This window comes from Ips typographus, linkage group LG5 (genome assembly GCF_016097725.1).
Source record: "Ips typographus isolate SLU linkage group LG5, UJ_Ityp_2.0, whole genome shotgun sequence".
Lineage (NCBI taxonomy): Eukaryota > Metazoa > Arthropoda > Insecta > Coleoptera > Curculionidae > Ips > Ips typographus.
Window position 1 is genome coordinate 2,352,020 of NC_138426.1, and position 13,674 is coordinate 2,365,693.

At 37.1% G+C, this 13,674-nt stretch overlaps 1 protein-coding gene across 5 annotated transcripts in view; it reads right to left on the reverse strand.

Moving 5' to 3' along the window:
• Positions 1-13,210, reverse strand: part of LOC145728924 (RNA-binding protein RO60-like) — a 28,209-nt gene extending 14,999 nt beyond the window's left edge. For 2 of the 5 annotated variants that reach the window (XR_014178188.1, XM_081979477.1), the window contains exons 1-7: positions 13,051-13,145; positions 12,280-12,812; positions 9,145-9,344; positions 8,690-8,895; positions 2,482-2,649; positions 2,243-2,421; positions 1,673-1,901 (exon numbers count right to left, since the gene is read on the reverse strand). Coding sequence is in view for 4 of the 5 variants with exons in the window: in XM_081979477.1 (XP_081835603.1) it covers positions 1,673-1,901; positions 2,243-2,421; positions 2,482-2,649; positions 8,690-8,895; positions 9,145-9,344; positions 12,280-12,812; positions 13,051-13,079 (1,544 nt within the window). In the remaining variant the exon portion in view is untranslated. Of the gene's footprint in view, positions 1-1,672; positions 1,902-2,242; positions 2,422-2,481; positions 2,650-8,689; positions 8,896-9,144; positions 9,345-12,279; positions 12,815-12,958 lie in introns of all 5 variants that reach the window. The other 3 variants (XM_081979478.1, XM_081979479.1, XM_081979481.1) reach the window with 3 other exon arrangements.
• Positions 13,211-13,674: the final 464 nt, after the last annotated feature.

The following is a 13,674-nucleotide window of genomic DNA, read 5'->3' on the forward strand; positions in this document are numbered from 1 at the left end:
CATCTTCTAAAGCAGCCAATAATACTATTGCTTCTTCTTCAGTGCTTGAAGAATCCATCTTTCTATATAATCAATAAAAAAAAATGTCTTACTTATGAAATTTTTGCGCAAGTGTACACACAAATTTTGACTTCCTACGTGTCGCGAAATATTCGCGCAAATGTGATAGGAGAGACGAATTTTTCTACCGCCTGTGTCGCGAAATATTCGCTTCGTTATCGCGGCGAATCAATTCGCGTCAATGTGTGCATTCCTTAACAATCAGAACTCAACATGACAGATGTGCATACACTTTACACAAATGAGGCAAGGAACCATCTCCTCTCTGTGATTGCGGAGAAATCTAAACCATTATCACAGAAGAATGTACCATACGATCATGGTAAGGTAGTAATGGTAGACCAGAAGACTTCCTGATGGCGACCCCAAAGTCGATAGACTACATAACCTTTGGAAATACGTTTTATACTGTTTTATGTTATATTGAAATTCTGTATTCATCAAAATTAAGCGCAATCGCAGAGTTTTTTTTTTAATGCCAGCCAAAATTTACATCAAAAATATTACGTCCAGACACTCTCTCTCTCTCTCTCCAATGGCGCTACAGCCCAAATTGAGCCTTGGCCTCCTCTATCTTCCGCCTCCAACACTGTCGATCCAACGCCGCTCTCCTCCAGGTTCTGACACCTAGTTCTGCGCGTCTTCTGTCACTCCATCCTCCCATCTTTACCGTGGTCTCCCTTTTGGTCTTCTGCCCTGCATCCTACTATTGAGGGCTCTTTTTGGTAGCCTGTTATCCGGCATTCTTACTACGTGGCCTGCCCATCGTAGCCTCTGTAGTGTGACGAATTCTGAGATAGGTGCCTCCTTGAAAAGTTGGTAGATTTCATGATTATATCTTCTTCTCCATATCTCATTTTTATTAAGTGGCCCGAAGATCCGTCTTAATATTCTTCTTTCAAACACATCCAGTTTATTCTGTGAGTTCTTTGTCATGACGCATCCATAGCATAGTATCGGCCTGATGATGGTTTTGTTTATCCTGATTTTTGATTTTCTGTGTATGATTTTGGACGTCCAGACACTAAAGGTTGAATTTCTAAAGCGCCGGATGCTAGGCAACTTCAGCGGCAGCAAAAGTACTTTTACTGCCGCTCAGTCTAATCGATTTAATGTGAACTAAATTGTCAATAGCATTCTGAGCGATTTCCGCGATCTCCGGCGGTGTACATTGACCATCGTTGGCGTCAAAATCGGACATTGGTACAAAATTTAAATAGAAAAACGAGTAACTTACGGATTGCAGCAAAAAAAAAGTCGGAATTGAAAATGTGAATTATTTTTGTTGCTTCTGTTGACAATCCATGTCAAACAACAGCAAATTACCTTAAAAGCACAACAATTTACTTTCATATTCACTGGTTTTAATCAAATTTTCCATTATAACTCATCGTGTTCTACGTAAAAACTCTCTTTGGTTTTGTTAAAGAGCCTATGACGTTTTCCCAATTTTCCGTAAAACGGAGAAAGATAATTTAATTTGGAAAACGGGACTAAGTTTCACATAAAACTCTCTAAAACTTACCCCATTTAACAGACTCTGTAGCTCTTACGGTTACCGAGATCCCAATACGTGTAGAACCTGAATTTGGGACGCACTGTATCTACTTACTTGGAGCTCGCTAAATCCATTTCCGATCGATATTTAATCAGAGCCTCACATTTTTGATTTTCACAGCTTTGATTTTTCGAGCATCGAGATATGCAACTATTGTGTACAAAATTGACGAAAACGTCGATTTCCTTTTTTTTACTGGCTGCCCAATCTACTGGAGTGTACAAGTGAGTCTTGTTACTTGTCTGGGTGTTTATTTTCTTAAACAAATCCGAGAAAGTTGCTTCTGAAATACAAAATGAGTTGTATTGAAATATGAAAGTTATCCGGGGTTATAAGCCATGATCCAATGGAATTTCTTCCTTAAGAAGTCATTCCTCCTTTAGGAAGAAATTCCATTGGACCACCATATTTCAGTTTTGACCCGCCGTGAAAGCCTTCTTAGTTTGAGTATTGAAATAATTTAGTATAAGTGTGTAAAGCATAAAATAAACACAAGTTTGCTTATAAACAACAAAACTTACAAAAATGTTCTTTCACTGTATTAAATTGTTGAAAATCTTCAATTTAGCTTCGTTAATTATTTAAGTTGGCAACTACAGTTATACTTAAACAACGTATACTTACTTTTTCCCACACTAAGCAAATCCAACTTATCATCTATCGAAGTAGCAATCAGTAAATTCTTTTCGACTCTTAATAAAAATATAGTGTAACCAACTGCGGCCTCTAACAATGTAAGATATTTGCTCCCAATGCAATGAGACTTTTTTGCTTCTAGCGATACGTCAATTGTCACCAAATATCTGTAATTATAGTTTATTTCCAAACAATGAGAAATGTTCAAATATGATCTATAAATATACCTTTTATTGGTTGGTGCAACATTGCCGCAAGCCAACTCAAAACATTTGTCCAGCGCAGCAATAATATGGGGACACTTAACTTGTGGTCTAGCTTGTAACTTTTTGAGATCCGCTTCTGTTAGTTTCTTTTCGTTTTGTAAATAGTTTAATAGTTTCAAGTCTAAAGGCCTAAAATATGTATCATAAATTAAAATAAGGCCTAAGTTTGACTTATTCAGGGTGTAGTCAACGAGGATATAATACTAAAGGAGAGTGTTCGAAGCTTATGAACAGGTTGACTGAAAGATTCTATAGTTCATCCAAAGGAACTTGGAGGCGCCACTACTATCTCAAGCTGGGTTAGATTATCAATTTATGTCACATTTGAAATTTAAAATCTGTGCAAATTCAAACAAAAACGCATTCAAAATTATTTTTTTCAACTTCCAATATTATCTGTTACTGCCTACTGCTTTCAATCATTTCTATAATCGTCTCGGTGTTTACAGTTTTTAAATTTTTAATAATAAAGCCTAGTTTATAAGTGAAAATTTAATTTTAGTACTTAACAGTATTAATATTAGTACTAAGAATAGAATCAATGCTTACTACAAAAAAATAATTTAATTTTAGTATTAGTAATAATTGAATTTACTTAAAATCCAACATTTCTTATTGCTAATACTAAAATTACATGTTTTAGTACATTGGATTCAAATAAGTTTGAGGAACTTATTCATGAAGCCAATTCAACGTAAAATTGAACGAGTGTAAAGCTAAATTGTACTTCAAATTATTTGGAAATAGGACGTGTTCTATTTTCACCAATTATTTGACATCAAATCTCCTGATTTTCGTGTTGCCAACGTTTAAAAAAAGTCCGGAACCTCAATGTTGAGGTGGTTCGGTGTTCGGTATTCACGCAACGTGGCAACAGTGCGCGTAAACGTTAAAAAACAAGGACGGTGTGCGGCGGACGGTAGGGGATTCGCGGTGGCGAGGTCGCTAAACAAACAGATTGCCATCTTTAAGTTTTTGATTTTAAAAACGTAATAAAACGAAGTAAAAATTGTTCAGAGTCTTTTTCCCAAAACCCCACAACCCTGAGGAGGAGGAGCACCACTGCAATGTTATGATCAGTTTTGCTTGGTGTTGGTGTCCTATTTTTCTATGAAAGGCTTTACCCAATTGAGAAATTTATTAAAACTGTCATCCTCAAATATTCCTTCAATTGTGCAGGGTATTCCTGGAATTCTTCTTTTAACATTTTTAATCCAGTTTTATTTTGAAACCATGGTCTGACACACCATCTCCTTTAAATCTTAGCTGGTTCTGATTGGATCACCAACACAGAAGAAGCAATCACAGCGAGTAGAGCCGCTCTTCTCTGTTTGATTTTAGTAGCTCTTAGTAGTTACTTTGCTGTTTCCCCGCAAACCCTCCCCACCTTACCACCCCTGACCTACGCCACCCAGACGTCCCGTCTCCCTGACGAAGGCAAGGTCCTCACTGCAAGGAAGACAGTTCCCTGCAAGAGAGTGCGGAGGACCCAAGAAAGCGCCTCCTGATAGACGACCAGCGATCGCAGACTCCTAATACGTGATATGCAGTTTCCTCCGCCGATCCACATTGTGAACAAACACCATATATCACTAAATATCACCATACATAGCTATCACCAATTTTGCCTTGGCGTCGCTTGGGATTCCAATCAATTTCTTGGCTTGTCTGCACCCTTCCGCCTTTCTCCACGTCTCTGTGGTACCAGCTCCCAGTCACTTAGTGCGCTTGCTACCTGTCTGTTGTTTAATCCTATGTGAGGTTCGGCAGTTATTGGACTCTCAGAAGACCTGAGCCGGGCCAGTAGATCGGCCCGCTCGTTTCCCGCAAACCTCATATGTACCGGCATCCACACTAGGTTTTCCTGCTTCTGCTCTGCCACTTTATTCAGGGCATCCCAGCATTCTTGAATCAGGCCCATCCTGGCACTACAAAGTGCCTTTAGGACAGCCTGACTGTCGTAGTAGATCACTCCCTCTCGTCCTTCTGTAACTTCCTTGCTTGCGGTGACCTCGAGGATTGCAAACAATTCCGCCTGAAAGATGGTCGTCCACCCCCCCAGCGAAAAATATGCCCTATTGTTGGTGTCTTGTCGGTACACTCCCCAGACCGATATCCGATACGATCCCCAGACTTTGAGCCGTCGGTGTACACAAATTTGCACCCCTTCTCGAGAAGTCACTGACCTACTATCCCAACTTTCCCTGGTTGGGAAGTCTACCTTCAACTTCCTTTCGAACCTAAGTCTTACGTCAGGTGCGACCACCCTTGCCCCCAGGATTGGAATATCCTGATGCATGGCGGCCGCTATACTTGTATGTCCCTAACGCAGGTGGTTGTCATACCTTTTAGAGCCGCATTTCATCCTCTGCAGCGTCGCAGCGGCTTCCCTGCGTATCCACAGAGGTAACTCAGGAAGGCCCAGAAGAACGTTTAATGCAAGACTCGATGTCGTTCTCATTGCACCGGTTATTGCCAGACAGGCTAGTCTTTGCAAACCCGCCAGTTTCCGGGATACGAAGGCCTTCTCCACCGCCGGTCACCAGACCAATCATAACAGATCCTCGGCGTTATAACGGCCGCGTATAACCACCTCATAAAGTGTGGTTTTAGGCGACAGTTTTTTCCCAGAGCCCGGCGCATGCCACATAGTGACAGTGGCCTTTTGTATGACTTCGTCTACAGTTTCCGTACAAGACTAGCGGCCTATAATCTTTAATTTGCCTTCTCTTTGTAAAGAGCATGATCTTCGTTTTGACAGGGTTAACTAATAATCCGGCATCAATGCACCATCTCTCTATTATCTTACAAGCCATCTGCATTCTCTCGCAGACAACGCCCAGGAATTTCCCTTTGACGAGAACTACGCCATCGTCCGCGTAGAAGCCCTCTCAGGAGTTCGTCCATAACCAGACACCACAGGCGGGGTGAAAGGCAACTGCCCTGTGGACAGCCACCTCGATCTCCAGCCGTTCTCCCGCAGGCACTGGCCTTGCGGCTCGCTATCGCACTCCGGACCCAGTTAATAACTGAAACAGGTGCCTTCTTCGATTTGAGAGCGTTGCAGATATTGCTTGTTCTGGCCTTATCAAATGCCCCCTTCACATCAAAGAAGAGGACCAATGTGACCTCCTTGTCTTGTAATCCTTGTTCAGCTTTTGGAGAGCCGTATCTGTCGACCTAAGCATGCTGGTTACTATGCAGCGGAGTCCTGATGAGGACTTCCTCTGTTAGGTACCTGTCTATCATACTTTCCAGCGTTTTCATGAGAAAGGACGTTAAACTGATAGGTCCGAATGATTTGGGCTTGGTGTAGTCCCTTTTACCGGGTTCCTCCTCAATTAGCAGCTCTTACTTGGGAGTGTATAATTTTTTTAACTCCAAATATGTTTACTAATTATAAACATGAAGGTCACAGAAAAATATCACGTGAAAGTTAGAACACCAAATCAAGAATTATGCATACAGTTTTAAATTACAATACATGTATATTTAATTTGTGTTGGCAAAACTTTAAAATTTTAAATTGACAGCCTTGATATAAAAGTTTGATTAAGTGTAAAATGAAACAGTTAACCATCCAAGAAAGTTGATACATTTATTTGATGTAGAATTTCATAAAATAAACTTGTACAACTTCTTTAAACTCAAACTTTTGGTGTAAAGCCCGCATTACACCTGCGGTATTGACAGTTCAGCATTGACAGATGAGTATTATCAGAAAAATGATAGCAATTACAAATTCCGACATTTCAGACTAAGCTTCCCGATTTATATGTATTGAAACGCAGTTTTTTACGTTATGTGGGATGAGACGATTATTATTAGTATTTTCGGTAACATTACTTGATGTGTGTTTGCTATTGCATATGATATTCTAGATTAGACAAATTGGTATTTACTTAAAACTGTATGAATAACTGCGTTTTTTAACAAAATTTATGATACCGGATCAAGTCCAGAAAGATGGCTTGCATCCACCTTTATTACATTGCCCAAGAAATCCACGGCAAAATCGTGCGAGGACTTCCACACCCTTAGCCTGATGTGCCATGTACTTAAAATATTTCTCAAGATCATTCATGCGCGGATATATAAAAAATGTGAAGAGAACAACAGAGAGGGACTGGAAACGCGGGAAGCATTGTTTGCAGTCCAGGTCTTGGTTCAGCGGTGCAGAGAACGTAAACTGCGACGTGTATAGGTGTTTCTTGGATTGCACCAAGGCTTTTGACAGATGCCAGCATGGAAAAATGATAGAGATGCTAACAGATATTGGACTGGATGGAAAAGACATCAGAATTATCGCTAACCTCTACGAGAACAGAGTTGAAAATAGGCAGACAGAATACATTAACATCAAAAGAGGTATACGACAGGGTTACATACTGTCGCCGCTCCTGTTCAATCGTTATTCAGACAGCGTTTTCAAGGAGGCTCTAAAAAACACAAATCGAGACAGTATAGAGGGGCTACAAGAGTTGTTAGACAGGGTCAACCAAACTAGTGAGGAGTACGGACTGAACTTAAATGTCAATAAGACCAAATATGTGGTGATTAGTAAAAATCCAGTCCAACCAGGTAGCCTTTAAACAATAAGCCAGTTGAGAGGAAGGTAAAGTTCACTTATCTCGGCTGCACTTTACGAGGACTGGGATCACACACAGGAGATAAAACATAGAATTGAAATAGCGAGAAGTACGTTTATGCAGATGAAGGTCGCTCCTGTCAGGTCGAGATCTGAAATCTGGCTCTAAAGAAGAGAATAGTCAAGTGTTATATATACTCCACTCTTCTGTATCGTGTGGAGGCTTGGACGCTATGGAAAAAAAGCTGCAAGCTTTTGAAATGTGGATTTTCAGAAGAATTCTTAGAATCACTTGGATAGAAAGAATTACAAACGAAGAAGTACTCCGAAGAATGGGATGTGAGCCTGAAATCATGCTTACTGTGAAGCGTAGAAAATTAGTTGTAGAGTTGAGTATTTTGGCCATATCATGAGAAATAACAAATGCAGAATTCTCCAAAACATAATCCAAGGCAAAGTTGAGGGCCTGGAAGAAGAAGAATTTCATGGCTGGCTAACCTGCGAAAATGCTTTGGAGCAACATCTACTGAACTGTTCCGATGCGCAGCCAATAAGATCCGCATAGCCATGATGATAGCCAACGTCCGTAATCGGATAGGGCAATAGAAGAAAAAGTATGAAAAATGCGTTACGCGATGACCTCGGAAAACAAGAAAAGTAAACAATAACAATTTCCTTCAAGATTAGATCAGTTGGTTTCTCCCCAACCTTATAACTGCATAAAGAGGGTCCATTACATGACCACCACATCACCCGATTGACAAAAAGCCCCTCTTTGACCCTATTTCTGCTCCGCAGAATCTCACACACCACTCCAATAGAATTCTCCCGCACAGCATACATGGGTCTTTTCCAGTCCAAACTATCATATGGCCTATTATTCTGGGAAAATTCGACAGACTGGCAAAAGGTCTTTCTGTTACAAAAAAAAACGCCATAAAAATTATGGGCAAACTAGAGTCCTTGGACAGCTGCTCTTTTCAAGATCTCCGAATCCTACCCTTACCAGGCCTATACATATACCAATGTTTGGCACATGCAAAATCCACAATATCAGAATTTGCAACAGTAAGCAGCAGACATTATTATACCACAAGACACGGTGAAAACTTATTAACACAAAGACACAGACTTACCCTAACCGACAAGAGCTACATCAATAACAGCATCAAACTGTACAACTCCCTGTCCAATAAACTAAAAACTTTGCACTATGCTACATTTAAAACAAAAATAAAACAATTACTTTTAGATTTGTGTCCTTACTCCTTAGATGAATTTTATATTAGCAATAGTTACACCAAATAGGTAATGTTATAGTTATGCTGTATATTGTGTAATTTGTTAAGTATATGTACCTTTTTGCCAAATAAGGCATTTATTATTATTACGTAACTGAGAACAATAAGTAATTGGTTATTTACACTGATGGTTGTAGGTAATGAATATTGAATATTCTTAAATGGAATCCCCGGTATATGAAGTTATACTCATACTTTTAACAATGAAAGTAGGCGTAATGTTCAGTAAAAATTACCATTAAGTGAATAATAATAATAATATTACTGAATTTTTACTTACTTTCCGCCTTTTTCCAATCTCTTTGTGAAAATAAACACTTCCATGGGATGAACACCGCATGCTTTGACCTTAACAGGATTCGTAAACAAGCCTATTAGATAGTTACTAATAAAGGAACCCGACTTTAGGAAACCGTGTTTATACAATTTGAAAAGGTACGGTAAGATTTCCTGTATTGACATGAACTGGATTGCTGCACCCCAAACCTGCAAAGAGTATTCCTATTGCTAGTACCGAAACTTTAGAAATTGTTGTACAGAAATTAAGTTAAATACCACACTGTTTTGTTTCAGACCAAAAAATTGATTAGCAAAGCTGCTATACAGTTACTTTTTACGGAAAAAATGTTGTAACTCAACAGGAGGCATTTGAAACATCTAGAAATACATTCAATTTTGTAAACTGTAACTTATAACTCTAAATTTTCTGCAAAATAAAATATGTGCAAAACTTACATCTGAATTCTGAAGCAAACTAGACGAGACTTGATCGATTGTGCACTTGTATTTTATTACAATTGGAACAGTATCTACAGGTTCTTTGCTGCGCCGTAGTTCGTCTGATTTTGTGAGGATCTCCAGAACATTAAGCTCTTCTTCTGAAGCTCTGTCGCTCACTTGTCGAGTAAGGATGTAATTAACAACCGCATTTTTCACTAGAACAAAATAGTAAATACCAGAGGTGTCTTAAATTTGATGGTTTTATGGGGAATCTCATAAACTAGCAAAGGTAGAGGAATGCGGTTCGCGAATTTGTGCTCTATTTTTGTGAAAGAAACGATGGCGCAGTGTATTTCTGAGATACAGAGTGATTTTAAAAATATGACAATTATTTAGAACCCCCTTGTTTTTTCCTGTAACACATAATTATTAAGATATGAACCAAATATACTCATTTGTAAATGGGACACCCTGAACCTTTTTTCAGGTTTGGAATAAGCACAAAATTTAGGTATAACACTACAGAGTACAGAGTGTTCCGAAACTATTGTGCCTTATAATGGAGGGTTAGTAGTTAGTAGATCTCGCCAAAATAAACTTTTTTTGCTTATAAACCCATAGGCGTGTGCGCCTTGTTTACGCTTTACAAGTGTCACAAGATAACAATAAAAATGTGTTATTAAATGTCATAAAAACTTATAATGAAAGAGTGATTGGCAGGGGCGCATCAAATGCATGGACTCCACGTTTACCAGACCTGACAGAATGTGACTTTTTTGTGGGATCACGTGAACTCGTCTCAAAATTGAATTATCAACGTCGCATGACGTGTATTTTACAATTTCAGCTTTCACTTCTGTTTAAACTTAATTTACCAAATTTTCAACGTTTGAACTACATTTTAAAAGCCACGTGGCGGTTTTTGACAGGTGTCAACTGTCTTTTACAGTGTTGCAAGCTCTAAAATTGCATAATCAAAGTCACCTAATCTGTCTTGTACAATTTCAGCTTTTACAGTTGCCTTAATTTAATTTACCAATTTTATAAAGTTTAAACATCATTTTAAAGGTCACGTGACTAATTCTGACAGATGTCAAGTGGCTTTTACAGTGTTGCAAGCTCAAAATTTCATTATCAACGTCACATGACGTGTATTTTGCAATTTAAGTTTTTACAACTGTCTAAATTTAATTTATCAATTTTTGAAATTTTAAACAACATTTTAAAGGTCACGTGACTCATTTTGACAGATGTCAAGTGGCTTTTACAGTGGTGCAAGCTCAGAATTGCATTATCAACGTCACATGACGTGCATTTTGCAAATTAAGTTTTTACAACTGTCTAAATTTAATTTACCACTTTTTTAAATTTTAAACAACATTTTAAATGTCACGTGACTAATTTTGACAGGTGTCAGTTCGCTTTGACATTGTTGCAAGCTCAGAATTACATTATCAACGTCACATGACGTGTATTTTGCAATGTAAGTTTTTACAACTGTCTAAATTTAATTTACCAGTTTTTTAAATTTTAAACAACATTTTAAATGTCACGTGACTAATTTTGACAGGTGTCAGTTCGCTTTGACATTGTTGCAAGCTCAGAATTACATTATCAACGTCACATGACGTGTATTTTGCAATGTAAGTTTTTACAACTGTCTAAATTTAATTTACCACTTTTTTAAATTTTAAACAACATATTAAAGGTCACGCGACTAATTTTGACAGATGTCAAGCGGCCTTTACAGTGTTGCAAGCTCAAAATTGCATTATGAACGTCACATGACGTGTATTTTGCAATTTAAGTTTTAACAACTGTCTAAATTTAATTTACCAGTTTTTTAAAGTTTAAACAACATTTTAAAGGTCACGTGACTAATTTTAACAGATGTCAGTTGGCTTTGACATTGTTGCAAGCTCAAAATTGCATTATCAACGTCACATAACGTGTATTTAACAAATTCAGCTTTCAGAACTGTTTAAACTTAATTTACCACATTTTTAAGGTTTAAACTACATTTTGAAAGCCACGTGACGGTTCTTGACAGGTGTCAACTGGCTTTTACAGTGTTGCAAGCTCTAAAATTGCATAATCAAAGTCTTCCAATCTGTCTTTTACAATTTCAGCTTTTACAGTTGTCTAAATTTAATTTACCAATTTTTTAAAGTTTAAACAACATTTTAAAGGTCACGTGACTAATTTTGACAGATGTCAGGTGGCTTTTACAGTGTTGCAAGCTCTAAAATTGCATAATCAAAGTCATCCAATCTGTCTTTTACAATTTCAGCTTTTACAGTTGTCTAAATTTAATATACCAATTTTTTAAAGTTTAAACATCATTTTAAAGGTTACGTGACTGTTTTTGACAATGTCAACTGGCTTTTACAGTGTTGCAAGCTCAAAAATTAAATTATCAAGTCATGTGGCGTAGTTGTTACAATTTTACCACTGTCTAAATTTAAATTACCTTTTAAAGTATAAGAGTTTTTATTTGACACATGTTACTATGACAGTTCGTGCAAACGTCAAAATATAACTCAATAATAATAATTTCAGGCAACTGTGCAGAACTAACCTAACCTAAAAAGTGTCACCTGACTGTAAACATTTTTTTTTAAGTTTTTGGGTCTTTAAAATTTGGAAAAACAATCGAGTAACCTGAGGAAGTCATTGACATTTTGACAGTAGTAGAACCTATAAACTGTCATTTGACCATAAAAAATTAATATCAAACCTGTATTTTATCAAAGTTTATCATTATCTCTATATCAGGGGCCTTATAACTGTTTCAACATTTGAAGGCATTCTGAGGCAGTTTAAATAATTTAAAGACATTCTGAGGTATTTCAAGGCAATTCGAGGCAGTTTTAAGGCTCTCACTACTACTACTACTAGGTTTCTCACTATGATGCAGCATTTTGAACATTGTGAGGTATTTTAAAGGCATTTTGGTGTACAAAAAATTATCCCCCTGTATCTCAAAAAGGAAGCAATTACCAACAAATGTTTATTATTAATTTAATAATTTTTATGTGAAAATAAGTTGCTCTCTGGAATGCCAGGGTCTTGCTAATATAAACTGAACACTGTTTTTGCAATGACTTATTCATAATAAATTATAAAATTAATATGAAAGTTAATACTTACATGGGTTTTCAGATTTATAATGAGCCAATTTAATTAAGTCCTTATGAGACCATTTATTGATTCTGTTAACTTTAGCCACACAATTTGCCAGTTCTGCTGCAGTTTTGTTGCTATAATACTTTCTTATAATTTTCTGCACTGAAGAAGGTATTTTGCTTTTAGTCTTGCATTGTGTGTAATACTTAATAAATGTAAAAAGATCACAATCACTTTCAATTATTTCAATAATTTTAGCAGTAATCTGGAGCTTTTTCTCAATCGTCAATTCCCCTTGGTTTAACAATTTGCCAAGCACAAAGAAAATGATTTCTCGTCTTGGGATGCTTTTGTCCTTGTTTGCTATATCCAGTACAGCAAAGAATTCCTTCAAATCAGACTGAATCACCTCTTGAATTGTGCTTCTTCTTAAGGGACTTATGTCCACTTGATAAAAGTCAGGATTACCAACATAGAACACTGAGTCTATATGGTTTAGATAGAAGATCCTTTTCAATTTTTCTTCGAAGGTAAGTGATGGTGTTTCCATGACTGAACTCTGAAATGCCACAAAAATTTACCATTACAAGATGTGAAGGAAGATTTGCACCTGAATATGAATTTTAGAAATGTTGAGCCAGATTTCTTGCACAACTACAACAAGAAAAAAATTGGTTTAACTGAAGAGTAAACTGTTTCATACCTTGGATGCTGGAAAATAATTCTAAAATGGAGTGAAACCAAGACAATTTTTTTAGAAATATCTGATGTCAAATCAAACAAAATATCAATTACCCAAGTACACAACTTGCTAAACCTTCCATAGCAATAATCCTTACTTACACTATTTAAGATCTATTAATTATTTCACTTCCACAATACCACAAAAAAATTCCACATATCAAAATATCCATCTCCACCACACAAAATAATTTTTAGAAACAGCTGATTGTCAGTATTGTGACAATTTTGACAATGAGTGACAGTGACAGCTGACGGATTGTTGGGTCTTGTCAAGAAAAACCGCATTTTCGCGACGGAACAGTTCACCGCCCTCTATACTAGAAAGCCTAAAATGTCACTTTTAATGGCGGCGTTAGCGATTTTATACACAAACGTAGATGCAGTAAGAAATATGTTTTTTTTTTAAATTTCGTGCAGTTGATTGCAAGTTGTGACTGAAAAATCAAAGAAAGGTTCATTCCTGATCCAGATATGTATCGATAGAGCGTTTTATACACAATCAAGTCAACATTTGTCCTGGAAAGTACAACACACAGCAAACTAGTTTAAACACTGTTCAGTAGAAGAAAATCTGTAAATCCTTGAAACTAGGTAAGCAAAACTGGTAAATGGTTCTTATGTTATTACCAAGAACATTCATTCAAAGTTATTTTTGTTGCTCTCACAATGAAGGAT